Source organism: Taeniopygia guttata, chromosome 2 (assembly GCF_048771995.1).
Source record: "Taeniopygia guttata chromosome 2, bTaeGut7.mat, whole genome shotgun sequence".
NCBI classification, from domain to species: domain Eukaryota; kingdom Metazoa; phylum Chordata; class Aves; order Passeriformes; family Estrildidae; genus Taeniopygia; species Taeniopygia guttata.
Genome location: NC_133026.1, coordinates 138,525,678 through 138,540,951, shown reverse-complemented (window position 1 = coordinate 138,540,951; position 15,274 = coordinate 138,525,678). Strand labels below are relative to the sequence as shown.

General features: G+C 42.6%; 1 protein-coding gene and 1 long non-coding RNA gene across 6 annotated transcripts in view; one reads left to right on the top strand and one right to left on the bottom strand.

Annotated features, from left to right (window-relative positions):
* The first annotated feature begins 1,730 nt into the window (after positions 1-1,730).
* Positions 1,731-15,274, top strand: part of ENPP2 (ectonucleotide pyrophosphatase/phosphodiesterase 2) — a 71,580-nt gene continuing 58,036 nt past the window's right edge. For 4 of the 5 annotated variants that reach the window (XM_072924954.1, XM_072924953.1, XM_072924952.1 and 1 more), the window contains exons 1-2: positions 1,731-1,909; positions 2,063-2,135. In XM_072924954.1, the coding sequence (XP_072781055.1) occupies positions 1,746-1,909; positions 2,063-2,135 (237 nt within the window). In that variant the 5' untranslated portion in view covers positions 1,731-1,745. Of the gene's footprint in view, positions 1,910-1,968; positions 2,136-15,274 lie in introns of those variants that run through there. The other variant, XM_072924959.1, reaches the window with a different exon arrangement.
* On the bottom strand, positions 1,815-2,077 carry LOC140682476 (uncharacterized). The gene is made up of 3 exons (XR_012054262.1): positions 1,998-2,077; positions 1,912-1,954; positions 1,815-1,824 (listed from the first exon to the last, which is right to left on the bottom strand). It is a non-coding gene; the product is annotated as an uncharacterized lncRNA (long non-coding RNA).

Sequence of the window (15,274 nt, the reverse complement as noted above, 5' to 3'; positions counted from 1 at the left end):
AACACTTGAAATCTGTCAGCTTCTGTGTTCTCTGTGCATTATCAGGTGCTCTGTGATGCCTTTCCAACAGAAGCCCTGTTTCATTTATGACAGGACCTATGCAATAGCTCCTCAAAGCTTTGATTTTATCCTCCTTTTCAATGTTCTCTCTCTTGAAGGACTGATGTTGAAGGAAGGGGCTGTAGGGAACAGGGAGGATGGTTGGGGAGATTTCACAGTGGGGTTTGGGGTTTTTGGAGGGTTGGGCTGAGATTTATTTCAGCACAACTAATTTGCTTTCCCAGTATGCTCTACAGCATACTTTTTGTGGGAGAGATGCAGGCTGTGTGTGCAACTGTGCTGAGGGAGTGGTGTATGACAGAGAGCCATGACAACAATCCTGGACCTGGCTGGGACTGTGAGCACCTTTTAAAATTCCTTTCCTTTGAAATAAACCTGCAGGGTGACCCATGGTCAGTGAGGGCTTCAAAGGCAGCCAGAGAAGATGATCTCCAGAAAGTTCAGCCATTAAGTGTAATCAAGTTGCACACAGTGCTCAGCATACACATAGATCTCTTAAAGATTTATAACTTGGCAAAATTTGTTGGGAATTTGGTAGCAATGAATGAATGTATTCATTTGACAAAGTCCATTCTTCCCTGGTCCCCAAGATCTGGTCTGTTGCTCCAGGGTATGTAAGCCTGAGATCTGTTTATGGAAAGGACAGATAATTTTGGTTAACATTTGTATAGAAAAGAATACATTCTTTGTTTTAATCTCAAAAATGTTCAGTGTATTTTGCTGCAAACTAAAAATAGATTAAAAACTCCCAACTCTTTTCAGCACAAAAATGTCGGTGCAAATATAAGTTTGTCAGAGCAATAAACAGCAAAAATCAAGATCTTATAAAGGAAAATATGGCTAACCTGAGAGTCACACTGCTATTAACTTTCCCTGTAACCCAATAAATAATCCCTCTGAGGGCCCATCACTTCACCTGCAGTATTCACTGCCATATCCCAAGGCAAAGGTGATAAATTCTGTCTTCACCCCTCCACCTCCAGCTAGCACAATCTTTGGACTTCATGCATGCTGTGTATTGACAGCCGCTATTTTATACCTATTCAAGTAAGAAGCTTTCAAAGTACTTAAAAATCACAGTTAAAATAAACACGATTTTAATAAATTTATTTATTAAAAATTATTTAATAAAATTTAGTAAGTTTAATTTAATAAAAGTAATTCCAAAACACAAAAAAACCATAGGCCTTGCTGTTGTTATCTGAATGCACAGATTTAAAATTATATGCACTCTAGCAAAGGTGGCTTGAGCTTGGATGTGTTTGGAAGTGCTAGCCAGTGGAGGCTGATTCAAGGCATGGGATTGGAAATTGGGATACTCTGCTTTTGGAGTACTCTGTAATTAAATTCCTAAAAGCAGAAAAAGCACTCCAGACAGCAGATCCTGGTGAAGGACTTTGCAAAGTGGAGAAAGTAATCTTATCCGTTACTGAATAGCTCTATTAAATGATGAGAAAAAGCTCAGCACCACCTTGTTATCTGCACTTGACCTCTTCTGAGGCATCTGCGGCACAAAATAAAATAGGAAATAAAAAGGACAGATTAAGCAAGCGCATTAATTCTGCATTTGAAAGCAGAGCTTTAGGACAGGGACACTTTCCAAAGAACCATTTCAGGCAAAGGTCACATGTACGCATATAAAATCATCCCTGAAAGCAGCGCCTTTGTCCCCCAGCTATCCGCCAATGGAGCCATTGTCCTGCCGGGGCAGCTGCACCCTGACTTCAGCCGCACCGGGGCCGGGCAGCCCCGAGCCCGCCCGGACTCCCGGGACATTCCCCGCGACTCCCGGGACATTCCCCGCGACCTCCCGGGACATTCCCCACGACCTCCCGGGACATTCCCCGCGACCTCCCGGGACATTGCCCGCGACTCCCGGGACATTCCCCACGACCTCCCGGGACATTCCCCGCGACTCCCGGGACATTCCCCACGACCTCCCGGGACATTCCCCGCGACTCCCGGGACATTCCCGGCCCGGACTCCCGGGACATTCCCCGCGCATCCGCCCGGCCGCGCCAGCCGCACTTTGCGCACCGAGCTTCGGTCATGGAGAGAAAAGAGCCGCTGGTACGGTAGGAGCATCTGCACTCCCCTTCTGCCCTGCGTGTTTTCCCGGCTTGCCAAAGTAGCCTTAAGTAAATATCATTTACAAGCGAAATCAGCTAATGAAGTGACACGAATGTGGTTTTGCAGAATGCAACTCGGATTGGGATTTGGCAAGTAGGAAGTCCTTCCAAAATGCATTCAGGGATAATGTTGAAAGTCCCCTGATTCATAATAAAAGAGAAAATATTATTTAATGCACAGAGAAGAAAATGTATTTTAGAAACCATAGTAGTTCTTGTATAGCTTGTTTTGCCTCCTGAAGATATCTCCTCTCTTAACCTATTTAATATAAACTGTTTTTCATATATATTCTTACCTTACAGCAATATGAAAATTGGCATCCAGCACAGACATGAGCAAATATCTTGTGTTTTGTTTACATTTACCTCCTACAGTATTAATATTATACAAGTACATAAATACGAGTTTAGAACTCCTACATCACTTGGCTTTTGATTTATATTAAAATTTCCGGTGTCTGGAGCTTCACTAGTAAAGTTCTGGGCTTGAAGGCAATGTGTCTCAATAAAGTTCCTGTCACAGGTACCTCTCCCTAAGCCTTTTTCTCCAGGGGAACTATATGGATTTCTTTAATCAGGGTAGAAATACTTCAAGTATTTGTATTTTTTTCCCATAACTCCTTATGCCACAACTGTAAGGTGCTGATTAGAGAGACAAGTTGGATAAGGAGCAATGAAACACGGCATGCCTCACAGTTCCTCTACTCATAATGGACTCATGATGATTTTGATTATTCTGATTTTGAAGTATTAGTCTTGGGTCCTTCTTTCAAGTTTCTTTTGCTTCTAATTTGCTTAGATTTTGGTTGCTTTTAACTTCTGTTGATCTATGCAAGCTTCCTGTCAGCATGTGTCAGTGCTGTGCACACTGTTACTTATTGCCACCACATCTGTGATGGAAACTCTGAGCTCTGCAAGTGGAATTGGGACGCTGAATTGTCCATGAGAAACAAAACAGGGAAATAGGGCATTTCAAGGGTGTCAGTTCTGCCTGAAGTTTACATGAGTGCTCCAGCTCTCCCCACTGGACCTGTGGGGAGGTGGGTGGGGGCTGCCAGAGCAGTGGCTGTGCCTGGTGGATAGGGAGAGATACTGGGGGTTACCTGTACCTAAAAGAAAGCAAAGGTGACTGTGCCTCTAAGATTGGCTGCCCACAGAAGACCTGCTGTACCTACTCAGGGACAGATAGAGACATTTTTAATAAAGAGCTTCTCATGAACTGCAAGGCTGGAGAAATGTTTCCTCCTAGGAGGCTGACCTGTTTAAGATGTTAAGAAAACAAAATAGTGCTCCATTTGTGTAGTAATATTTATTCTACAGAATCTTAGCTTATTTCAGAGGTTATAATATAAAGGTTAAACTATAAGTTTAATGTCACTACAGCAAGGACAGTCCCAATAATTCATCCAAGATGCCAGCTGAGTTTGCCAGACAGCTAAAGGTATGTTAGCATCATTCTTGAAAGCTGGAGCTGTTCATAGCAGTGCCTGCGCTGCAGCCTTTACCAAAGGATGCCAAATGAATCCTTTGACATTAGCTGAACTGGAAGTGGAGGTAATGAATATTTGTGAGAGATGAATGAAGTGGTGCATGAGTGCTCCTGGCAGTGCTGAAGCTAGCACTGGCTTGTCCAAATTCCCATGGGCTATTGGAAGTGCTCATTTATGGCACTTCCCCAGATTAATGGATCATTTATGGAAACACATCAAAACCTGATATTGTTGACACACCAGTAACACAAACTGCTTTTCAGGTGCTTACAAATCTGACAGCATCCTTGACTTATGCCACACCTTGCTAGATGAGGGGTTTTGAGCCTCCCAGCACAGGTCTCTCCATGCCACCCACACCAGCCCAGCTGGGATGCACCCTCTCCTGTGTTCATCACTGGGTGAGATGACAACTGTGCTTGTAGGGAGCCAGACCAAATGATCTCACAGACTTTCTTTGTCTCAAAACCCAGGAAACTCTGTGTCCTCCACACAGTTGGAATAAACAGAACAAGGTCACTGTTGCTTTGGTACACAAAAAACCTGTAAATATAGAAATAAATGCATATTGGCTCTATTACTTTTGGGGAACTATTTTTCTATTGTGTACAGTTGTTTAAATTCCATGAGAAAGATTCATGGTAAATGTTTTTTTGTCCTAGAAATCTTCATTTTTCAAAACACTGAACTGATGAATTGCATAGAAGTTCTAGCTGAAAGTGCTGCATGTGAAAAAATGGATGAAAAGAGATTACAAATACCAGATAATAGCAGGTATGCTCTGCTCCTGTCCTCTTGCCCTAAGCCAGGCAGAACTTTTCTCCTATTGCAGCTGGATTACATCCATGTCTGCGAGATTGTGTCCTCAGATACCTGCTCCCCTAACACAGTTTCTAGCCAACCATTTTCTTTTCTTTTCTTTGTGGGGCTTCATGCCCTCCTTACATACAGTTTTTCTTGTGAAGTAACTCAGAAGTCTTGTTCAAAAGCTTTCTCCTTTGTTTATCTAACTTCATAGTTTCTTGTAGAGATTTTTACTAGGAAGCTGTGTTGGGTTGGCCTCGTCTGGCTGCCAGATGCCCACTCTCATTCCTCAACAAGGCAGGGGTAGAAAATATCATGGATTAATATAAAGAGAGGGAGATCACTTATCCAATTAGTGTCATGGGCAAAACAGACTCAACTTGGTAAAAATTAATTCAGTTGTTGCCATCTAAAATAGATTTAGGGAAGCAAATTTAAAAATTGAAAGAGCACCTTTTTTTCCCCCTTTCCCAGTTCTTCATTCCTGGTTCCTCCACCTCTCCCCAGGATCCCAGGCAGCACTGGGGGATGACCAGTCCATAAGAGTCCCTCTCTGCTGCTCCCTGCTCACACACCTCCTGCCCTGTGGGGCCTTCCCGTGGGCAAACCTGCTTCTCCAAGGTATTTTCTGCTGGCTGCAGCACCTTCTCCCCTCCTTCCTTGGTGACCTTGGTGCCTGTAGAGCTTTTCTCTCACTTTCTCCCTCACTCAGCACTGCCTGCACAGCGCTTTTTACCCAATTCTGCTCTGTTCTACCCGAGGCCTCACGAGGGCTCTGAGTGCCTCAGCCTGTCCTGTGTGGGCGGGCTGTGTCTGCCCCATGGCCGCCGCGGCCTCCCCACACAACGCTCTGCTGCGCCTGTTTCTGGATCCTCGCCTCTCTTCTTCTGCTTCCATGCATTTTTTTAGTTAGATTTTAACCTAAAAGCCTTCTAGTTTTGAAGACTTCTCTGGCTTTGCTGTCACTTAGCTCTTCACCAGTTTTATCTTCCTTTTTTTATTTTGAAGAGTTCTTGAAAACCTATATTTATAACCTATTTTTTTCTTTCCATGTCATCTGATGTAGACATCTGCAGAAACACCACTGGTGGGACACGACCAGGGTTGTTCCTGCCATTTTTCTCCTGAAGTCCTCCCTCCTGCAGCAGCTGCAGGAGATGGTTCCCATTCCCCTCACTGAAATGTCATATTTTATTACCTTCACAGATTTCTGTTCCCTGCTGCTTGTTGTTAATGGCATGTTCAGCTGAGGTCCTGCCTCTCATACCTATGATGCTCAAGCAACTTTGGGTGTATGGACTTTCCTGAGTAATAATGCTTTGTTCATGCAGGTTTCTTGATCTATGCCAAATTTCAAGCTTCTGGCTCTACACTGGCACCTGTGGCAGTGGAGGTGGCTGCCAGGACATGGCAGGATGAGCTGCTGAGGCTGCCAGGCTACACATGCACTTAGCCAGCACAAGTTCCCAGACATCCATCCAGGGAATCACTCTAGGTTTTAGAGAGAGCCCTGTGCAAACCTGGGACAGGATTGGAACTACCCTCAGCTGTTTTGCAAACAGCATAACAAAGTAGAGGGGAGGAATACAGCCCAGGGACACCTCATCCGAAACCCTAAATTTTCAATTAGTTGACTACAGCAACTGGGCTCTGCAGAATTGCCCCAGACTGCCTAATTTAGTCCTTGAGGTAGGAGATTTCGGTGCAGCAGGATGCACCAGCATTCATGACAAATAGCAAGAAAAGAGGACAAAGATGCTGAAGTGAATTCCAAGGCAGGAGTTACTATTCACAGGACATTTGTGAATTTGAACCTATTGCCGTGTATTTTGCCCTGCTGAAAAATATTTTAAGTAGCATTAGCTGTATGTCCCTGGTGCTGTTGATGAATGTGGCAACTTGAAAACCTTTTCTGGCCAGTGACAGGACAAAGGGGGAATGGGACAAGGGTTTTTGGAGCTGCAACAGGATGGTGGTGAGGAACCTGTGTTGTGGCAACAGCAAAGGGGGATCAGCCCTGCACCAAATTCAATGCTGGAGCTGCCAGAGGACAGGGAAACTGTGATTGCAACTGCAAGGACTGTAACAAATCAGTGGCCCTCCAGCTGCACCAGCCCATGGTTTGGTGTGTCAGCATTGGCCTCAGATGTGAGCGAGATAGTGGGAACTGGCACTCATCTGTATCAGTGCAATACTTAGAGACTTCACAGGCTAGATAAAGAGAAAACATGGCTTGGTTCAGCCATCTTTGGAGAAAGAAGAGTAGGAGTTTGTGGCTGCAATCTGGTACTTGTGCCAGGTGACACTAGAAGAGAGGAATGGCTTCAGTCATTTCAGGCATTCCTCAAAAGCTCTTTGCACACCCACAATGAATTTGGCTGGGACAATCATAAACACCTATAAATATAAATATAAATATAAATATAAATATAAATATAAATATAAATATAAATATAAATATAAATATAAATATATATAAATAAATATAACTATAACTATAACTATAACTATAACTATAACTATAACTATAACTATAACTATAACTATAACTATAACTATAACTATAACTATAAATATAGATATAGATATAGATATAGATATAGATATAGATATAGATATAGATATAGATATAGATATAGATATAGATATAGATATAGATATAGATATAGATATAGATATAGATATAGATATAGATATAGATATAGATATAGACTGGACATCCAGTGAATGAAAATATGGTCATTATGAGGGTAAGAGAAAATGTACTGATGAAACAATATTTTGGAAATAATTAAGATGCCATCACCCATAAATGCCTGTTTTTATTTCTTTCCATGCTGAGACTGAGCAGCTAAAGTGGCAGTAAAGGCAAATCCCAGAAAAGATCATCCCTCCAGCTTGGACAGAGTGAATGCCGTAAGATGGGGTGAAATTCCCTTGGAGCTGATGACCCTTCATTTGAGAGAGCATTTCTTTGTATATTCCTTGTAACCAGGATTCTACCAGAGAATCTAAGTCCTCACTTACAGGAAACAACCTGAAGGGTCCCAGTCTCAGTTGGCTGCCAAGTCCAAAAGCAGAATATTTGACCCAGGACTTTTGTGCTTGACTATATAAATTCAGTGCACCTAAATATGCCATTCTGTTTTGACATTCTCTAGCATATCATTATATGGACTTGTGCAGTAGAGTACAACTGAAAGGGCATTAGCAATAGGGTAGAGATCACAAGGATGTTTTTCCCCTTCCAATCCTCACAACAGCAGGAACAAGAAGGAGATTCCCTTTTGGAATCTCCAAAGCTCTGTTCTCCTAAGATGTTTTGTCCCTTTTCATGCTCAACACTCAGATGTGGTTTTCTGCCCTCCCATTGCTCTGCCAAGCCGGCTCAGCATTCCCCACAGATGGCAGGAGACAGCTGTGACAGCATTGGATATTGGGCACCCTTCATCTACTGCGCTGTCCTGGCAGTTGCTGTTGGCAGCATCGAGTCTGGTTTGTGTGTTGAATCTGCCACTTCTCAGAAAGTTTCCCATGCCTCTCCCCGTGCCTTCTCTCCTCAGTCTGACTGTACTTCCACCTGCCCTTACACAATGGGCTTGCACATCTGCGCAGGGACAGCAGGCGCTGGAGGCCCTCCCTGCAGCTGGTGAAGATGTCCCTGCTCTCTTCACCACAGCAGTAGTTTACTCAAATCTTTTTTACATGGGTTGGATCATGTGTTGTCATCAAAGCTGTTTGGTTTCAGCGTCTTGGAGAAGGGTTAGCCATGGACAGTGAAAAGATAATATATAATTTTGCAGGCTCTCTGTGGATGCCCAGAACATCTGTCTCTGCCATGGAAACCTTCAACAAGTATAATTTTAAGCTAGTTTCAGTCTAGTCTGTTGTGAAAAGGACATTTACCAGGGCAGGGAGCCTTCTCGAAGGCTGAGCAGAGCAGAGCTGCTGTTGGTCTACAGCAGTCAGCAATCACTAAACCAATGAATTGTTTCTTTCTGAAAGTCTTGTTTTGCTAAATAAAAAAAAACCAACAAAATATGACTTAAACAAAGCTTAACTCAGTAAGATTATTTGCTTTAAAATAATGAAGAAGTTTATTAATATTTAAGTGACCTGAGTTTCCCTGCAGTTTACTTGTTTAATCCATTAGAAAAAACACTTTATTCCTTTCCAAAGTTTTATGCTGAGAAAGTGAAAAAAGTATTTGCCTAAAACCCCCTGATAATCCTTATGCAAACCAATGCAGAGTTGCATAGTTTTGATTACTAGCATTTTTCTTCATTATTTTTATATTGCATTCCTGCAGACTTTGAAATTTATTCAGTTACACATTATGATATGGGTTTTAAAAACAATCATTCAGCAATGGATCACATTGTTTAGTTGTTGAAATGTTGCCTATACTTTTCTCACCCGTAGAAAACAGGGAGTACTGTTCCAACAGGATGTTTTCCCCTTTGTACTTACATTTGTCATCTTTGCACTCGGCTGAAATCAGAAAAAAAAATGTGACCTTCAAGTGAACTTGTGGTGACATGTTTCAACTTAGGAAAATTTGTGATGCTTGGAAAGTGGCCCATCTGTCCAAAATGACCCAAAAAGCAAGATGCGATTGTTTTATGCTTTTGTGCTTTGCCATTACAGCAGGCAGCAGCAGATGCCTGTTAAGAAATGCAGGGTGTGCAGTGAATGCAGCAGTGACACCGCTCCCCTGGGAGCAGGGGCAGTGGGGGGACACAGAGCTTGTCCCTGCCCCCTCCCGCCCCCCTGCCCACGGATGCTCCTCAGTTACCCGGCCCAGCTCAGTCTGCAGCTCACCGAGCCTCTGCTGCCAGGGCTGAGACAGGCTGGAAACTCATCCAACTGTAAAACCTGGCAAAGGAAGGGAAGTTTTTAACCTGTTTTGATTTGCAGCGTATCTCTAGAAATGGTTGGGGTGAGAGGATGGAAGAGTTGCCAGTCTGCTAGGAGTGGTGGTAGATATTAAGTATCTGGATTCTATTTGCTGGGTTTATTTCTGTTCTGAAGGAAAAGGCCAGAAAAGCCAGTTATTTCCAAGATGTGGAAATATCTCACCCCTCTCAACAGCTAGGGATAGCTTTGAAAGATGTGTCTTTCAAGTATGAGATAAATCAGTACATCCAAAAAAGGGATGCAGATGGTATTAAGTTTATTAACATGTTAGCTCTGTCCCCATTTTATGCAATTTTCTATGAACAAAAGCCTGGACAGTTCCTGTTGTATATTCTGCCACAGAAATGTTCATGTGCCCCTTGAATCAGGTCAGGCAATTTAGGCATCATTTAATAATTGTTTTTTCTCTTTAAGAGGACATCTCTTCTTCATCAGCTGTCCTAATTTCTTCACGATTTCCTTCTCTTTGTGTTGGACTGATTTAGTGGTGTAGACCTGCTGTCCTTATGCAAATAGATCTGCTTGAGTCAGGCTCATTCTCATGTGAAGGAGGTTCAAACCCCAGAAGGCCCTCAGCTTTTTTTGTTGTTGTTGTCTTAACTGTAACACTGCCACGGTCTGTTCTATGTTTATGCATTTATTCACCATGCCAAAAAAAAGCTTTAGGTGGAAACACACATCACCATAAGAGCAGCAAATTCTTCAGCCTTAGATGCTTGATATACGTAAAACCAGGAGGAAAATGTGCCCACCTGAAGCTATGTCCCTACTTGTGTGGGAATCCCCTGTCTCCAGCCTGACCCCACTTTGATCTTTCTGCAGAAGTACTGATGCTGCAAAAAAAGCCTCAGCTTCAGGCAAGTTGAGAACAATATGCCTAGTGACATATCTCTTTAAACTGAAATCAAATAAGATTTTTCTGTTTTGAAAATATCAGTGTTTTTTTTTTTTTAAGATTAACTAGGAGAAAGATATTAATTAAAATATTTCTTTTTTGATCCAAGTGCTGAAAACATGAAAAAATACTTCAAACAAACAGAAACTCTTGTTTGCAAAGAAAACAAAGTAAACAGTATTAATTATATCCACATTTTACTTGTAGGGGAGAGACTAGCACTTGGAAATTTTTTAATCATATCCAAATCTTGACCTTGAAAATGTGCCAAAATAGAGTTTGAGCTGAGGGTAAATGTAATCAAGTCAGAGAGATATGTTACAGGGTTATTGTAGAAGTCCCCACAAGAAGTTTTATATACCCAGGAGATTCAAAGCTAATATTTACTGAGAAAGGTTTGAACATGGTAAAGGATGTACATAGAAATTAGAAAAAGAAACTGGAAATATTATTTGAAGTCTAGAAAACCTGCTTTTTACATCTTTAAGTAGCTTTCCCATCCTTGTGGGTTTGTTGGGGTTTTTTTTTTTTGTTTTGTTTTGGGGTTTTTTTAGCTTTTTTCACTGTTGTTTGTTAATTTCTGTTTTGGTTGGTTTTTTTTTTTCTCATTTACCTTCAATTAATTATTTTAAAGAGGCTACGGTTTTTGTGGGATGTAATAGGTTGTATCACTTGTAAAATTCAAATAAATTAACAGTGATTGTATGTGACATATGCAAGGCCCTTGAAACCTCCAGACTGCTGTCTGGGGGGTAGGCGGGTGGATTTCACACCACTGAAATTTACAGCTCTTTGAAAAAGACCGACGTAAAGCTGTTAATGGGTTCCTATGACACCCATATCAAGCACTGGAAAACAAGAGTGGGGACTTGAATACACAGCTTTTATGGGCTGTGCTAAAAGCACATATGGGCCCTGTGGCTCCATGTTTCACTCCTCCGTATTCTCCCTGTTTCATCACAGGACAGTTTTTATTTGCAGTTGCTAGAATTTTTATATATGACTATCTTAAGAAATACAATTCTCAGTGCATTTTAGTGAAGTGCTTGAGCTGCTTCATAATAGCGATATTGTCCAGGAATTGAATTTGGTATATGTTAGTTTCTTTGAAGATGAGGAAGGCAGAGATATGGGACTGGTGTAAACGCTACTGCTGTGGTGTATGGCTCACAGACTAATACCCTACCTTGGAGTGGGTGGTGGATTAGTTGTGGTACTGCTGGGAGAGAGACGAGCATTCAGGCACCCAAAGATTTCTCCAGGTCACTGAAAACTCTCCTCTTTCCAGCTGACCTAGCTCTCCTGCTAAAAGACATAACCTTGCTTGTGAACCTTGTTCTGCCTGTATGCCACCACAAATGGTGATTGTGTGTGGAGGGTGCACTTGGGCTAACAACCCTCCACAGGCATCATAGGCAGCTTCTAGAGCTGCAGTGCTGTCACCAAACCCACAGTCCTCACTGAACCACTGAAGCTGTTGTATCTGATGTGGGGTGTGAGAAAATTTATTCCTCTACTGCATTATGTCCTCCTTTTTCTCACCAGGATGTTCACCAGCTTTTCAGTCGTTATCCCAGTGAGTATACAAATGTTTTACATAAGTAAAGCAGAGAGAGGGACTCAGTTTCAGCCAGGCATGAACCCACTGTCCCTATTTTGAGCAGGACACGTACATGAGGGTGAGGTGAGGTGAGGTGAGGAGGGGTGTGAGGTGAGGTGAGGAGGGGTGCAACATGGTTTGCTGGTCGACGTGCTGAGCTGGTGGTACTCAGTGAGTTTTGGCTGTATATGGGTGCTCCCCCCCAGCCCTGTGAACCCTGCAGGCCTTATATAGGATGCTCAGAAATGTTGATGGGCCTATATCTGCCTAAGGCACTTCATGCTTCAGGGGCTGGGCTGCAGCAAACTGCAATTCTGAAGACTTTAATTTGTCCATGATTGTCCCTGAAGGTCTGGCACTGCTTTATGGGCCTTTTTGGCCAAGAAAGTCATCCTCAGCACAGCCCTCCAGGGCACCAGGCACTATCATTTGCATACCATTCCCCTCGGGGCAGTGATGAGCAGACAGATAATTGAAGACTGGTGGTGTTTTGAGAAACTGCGGTGAGGAGGCTGTACTTTCATGTGAGCACAGCCTGGTTTGTGGGTCTCCCCAAGCTCATGGGGTAGCAGAGGGCATAGTGGTGCAGCTCCTTGGCAGTCAGTCCTGTGCCTTCTGAAGTTCCACCTGAATATGAGGAGGAACTTACTGTAAGAGTGACTGGAGCAAGCTGGAAAAAGCTGCCCAGAGAGGCTGTGGAGTCTCCTTCTCTGGATATATTCACCATCCTTAGAAATGTGCTCTAGGGAATCCTGTTTGATTAGGGAGGCTGGACTAGATGACTTCCAGTGGTCCCTTACAACTTTAATAATTCTCCGAGTCTGTAATAAAAATGTGGTTTAAAGTCCTTTATACACAGGAATCAGTTCTACTTGATATGTTGTGCCTCTAACTTTGTTAAGACTCAGGGTGTCTTCAGTAAGGTTCTCAACTTTTCCCATGTTCACTCTGGCTGTTGGAAGTTCATTTGGTTTCCCAGTGCTCGTACCTGAATATGACTGATGTGGATACAATCTGAATTTCTATGGTTTGTCCAAAGGTTTTGTTCCTTGAAATTGCTATTTTGTGCACTCAACTGACTGTTTTTCTTGGCCACAACTATATGTGGATGCTGTGTTTGGGAGGATGAGAGCTCTGAAGCACTATAGAGAGAGAAGTCAGTCACCTTTCTGTCTTTCATGTTGCTGTCAACCCTACTGGAGGCTTTCACCCTGGTGCCCCAGTCACTCCATGCATCCAGCATCCAGGGCAAAGTTGACTGGAGTAGCTAAAAAGGCTCATTTTATTGGCGTCCACTCCATCCCCAACCTCTGACTCAGCCAGTATACTCGATTTCTCTGCATTCCTTTTCTCATGAGAAAAACTGCTCAAGAAAAACGAGTTTATGTAAGACTGCCTTGCTTATATTAACACTCTGGAGGAGCCTTTGATACCACTTCTCATAGCATTCTTCTGGAGAAATTGGCTATTCACGAGCTGGATGGGAACCATCTTCACTGGATTAAAAAACTGGCTGGATGGCTGGGCCCAGAGAGTTAAATCCAGTTGGTGTCCAGTCTCCAAGGCTCAGTACTGGGGTCATTATGTTTAATATCTTTAATGATGACCTGGACAAGGGGGTTGAGGGCACCTTCAGTCAGTTTGTTGCCCAGCAGAAAAGGACCTGGGAGAGCAATCAGCAGTGGCTGAACATGAGCCAGTGTCTGCCCAGGTAGCCAAGGCATCCTGGCCTGGATCAGAAACTGTGGCCAGCAGGGCAGTGACCTGGCACTGGGGAGGCTGCACCTTGAATCCTGAGCTCACTTCTGAGCCCCTCACTTCAAAAAGGACATTGAGGAGCTGGATCATGTCCAGAGGAGGGAAATGGAGCTGAGGAGGGTCTGGAGCACAGATGAGGAGAAACTGAGGGAGGTGGGGCTGTTTAGCCTGAAGAAAGGGAGGCTCAGGGAAGACCTTATCACTATTTACAACTGCCTGAAAGGAGGCTGCAGCCAGGTGGAGTTTGTTCTCTTCTTCCAAGTAACACATAATAGGATGAGACAAAATGGCCTCAGCTTGTAGCAAGGGAGGTTTAGACTGGTTATTAGGAAAAATTTCTTCACAGAAATTGTTGTCAAACTGCCCAGGGAAGCTGGTGGAGTCACTATCCCTGGAGGTATTTAAAAGACGTTTAGGTGTGGCACTTAGGGACGTGGTTTAGTGGTGGACATGGGTTTGGACTCAGTGATCTTAATGCTTTTTTCCAACTTAAACGATTCTGTGACTCTGAATGTTTGTAACTGGAAATGGCACAGCACGAACGTCTCCTGTGAGGCGCCATCTGGTGCCTCGTTGTAAGCTTTGCATCCCGTGTTAAATAATCGGTGAAATCATACAAGCCTGAAAAGCCAAAGGCCAATTTTTATGCACAAAAACTGGGGAAGAGGCATTTCATATCCTGATGATCTTCTTAAAATTCTTTTTTAACGTGTTTCGTTTGAGCCTTAAAACTTCCACTGATTTGCTGAATTCGTGGTCCAGGAATATATTATTTCAGCTTTAGTCCTTTCTTTTCTGATTAATAAAATGGCAATTAGTTGCTGAAAAATTAGTTGCCACTGATCCAAACAGTGAAATTTTTCCTGAACGAAATCATTAGACATTGTTTATGCTAATAAGTTCCTTTTGAATCTGTGGGATAGCTTCAGGCACAATCCTTGTGATAAAAAGAGCATTGTGCATCTGACTGTGTTCAGTTCAGAGCTACTAGAAAATGTCTTACATAACACAGATGAAAAATATTAGCCATTTCAGTGTAATCATCTATAGTTCTAAAGGACATTACAAAGGAGCTTAATTAATTTAATATACTTGTAACATGGACTAGGAAACATAAAATAAGCTCTTCCATTTATGTAAAATTGTGAAATTTGCAAGCTCCAGAGATGTTATATGAATGGAAGAATGAAATATGTATGTATGTTTAAATCTGTAGAAGTCATTTCATAATGCTGTATTTTTTTGTTTTATTTGTTAAGGGTTTTTTTTCTGAATGGTCATTTTTAATATATGTAGGAACTTTCTTTCAAAAAAACTGAGGACTTGTGTGTTAGGAAGATACGCAGGAACAGCAAAGGTTCTAAAATTGAGAGCATCTCAGAGACTCCAGGTATTGGTTTGAGCACTCAAAATTGACCACCTGATTTGAAAAGTCCATTGTGTTTTGCCTCGGTCCCTTTGTAATCTGAAGGTCCTAGCCTGGAGGAGAGCTTCGGGCTGCTGATTCCCATATATTGCTCTGAAACCATAAACTTCATTAGCTAAGATATGTCGGCAATACTGTTGGGCAATTCCATTTGTGACACTTTAGGTTTCCCTTTTGCTGTGGACATACACTGCT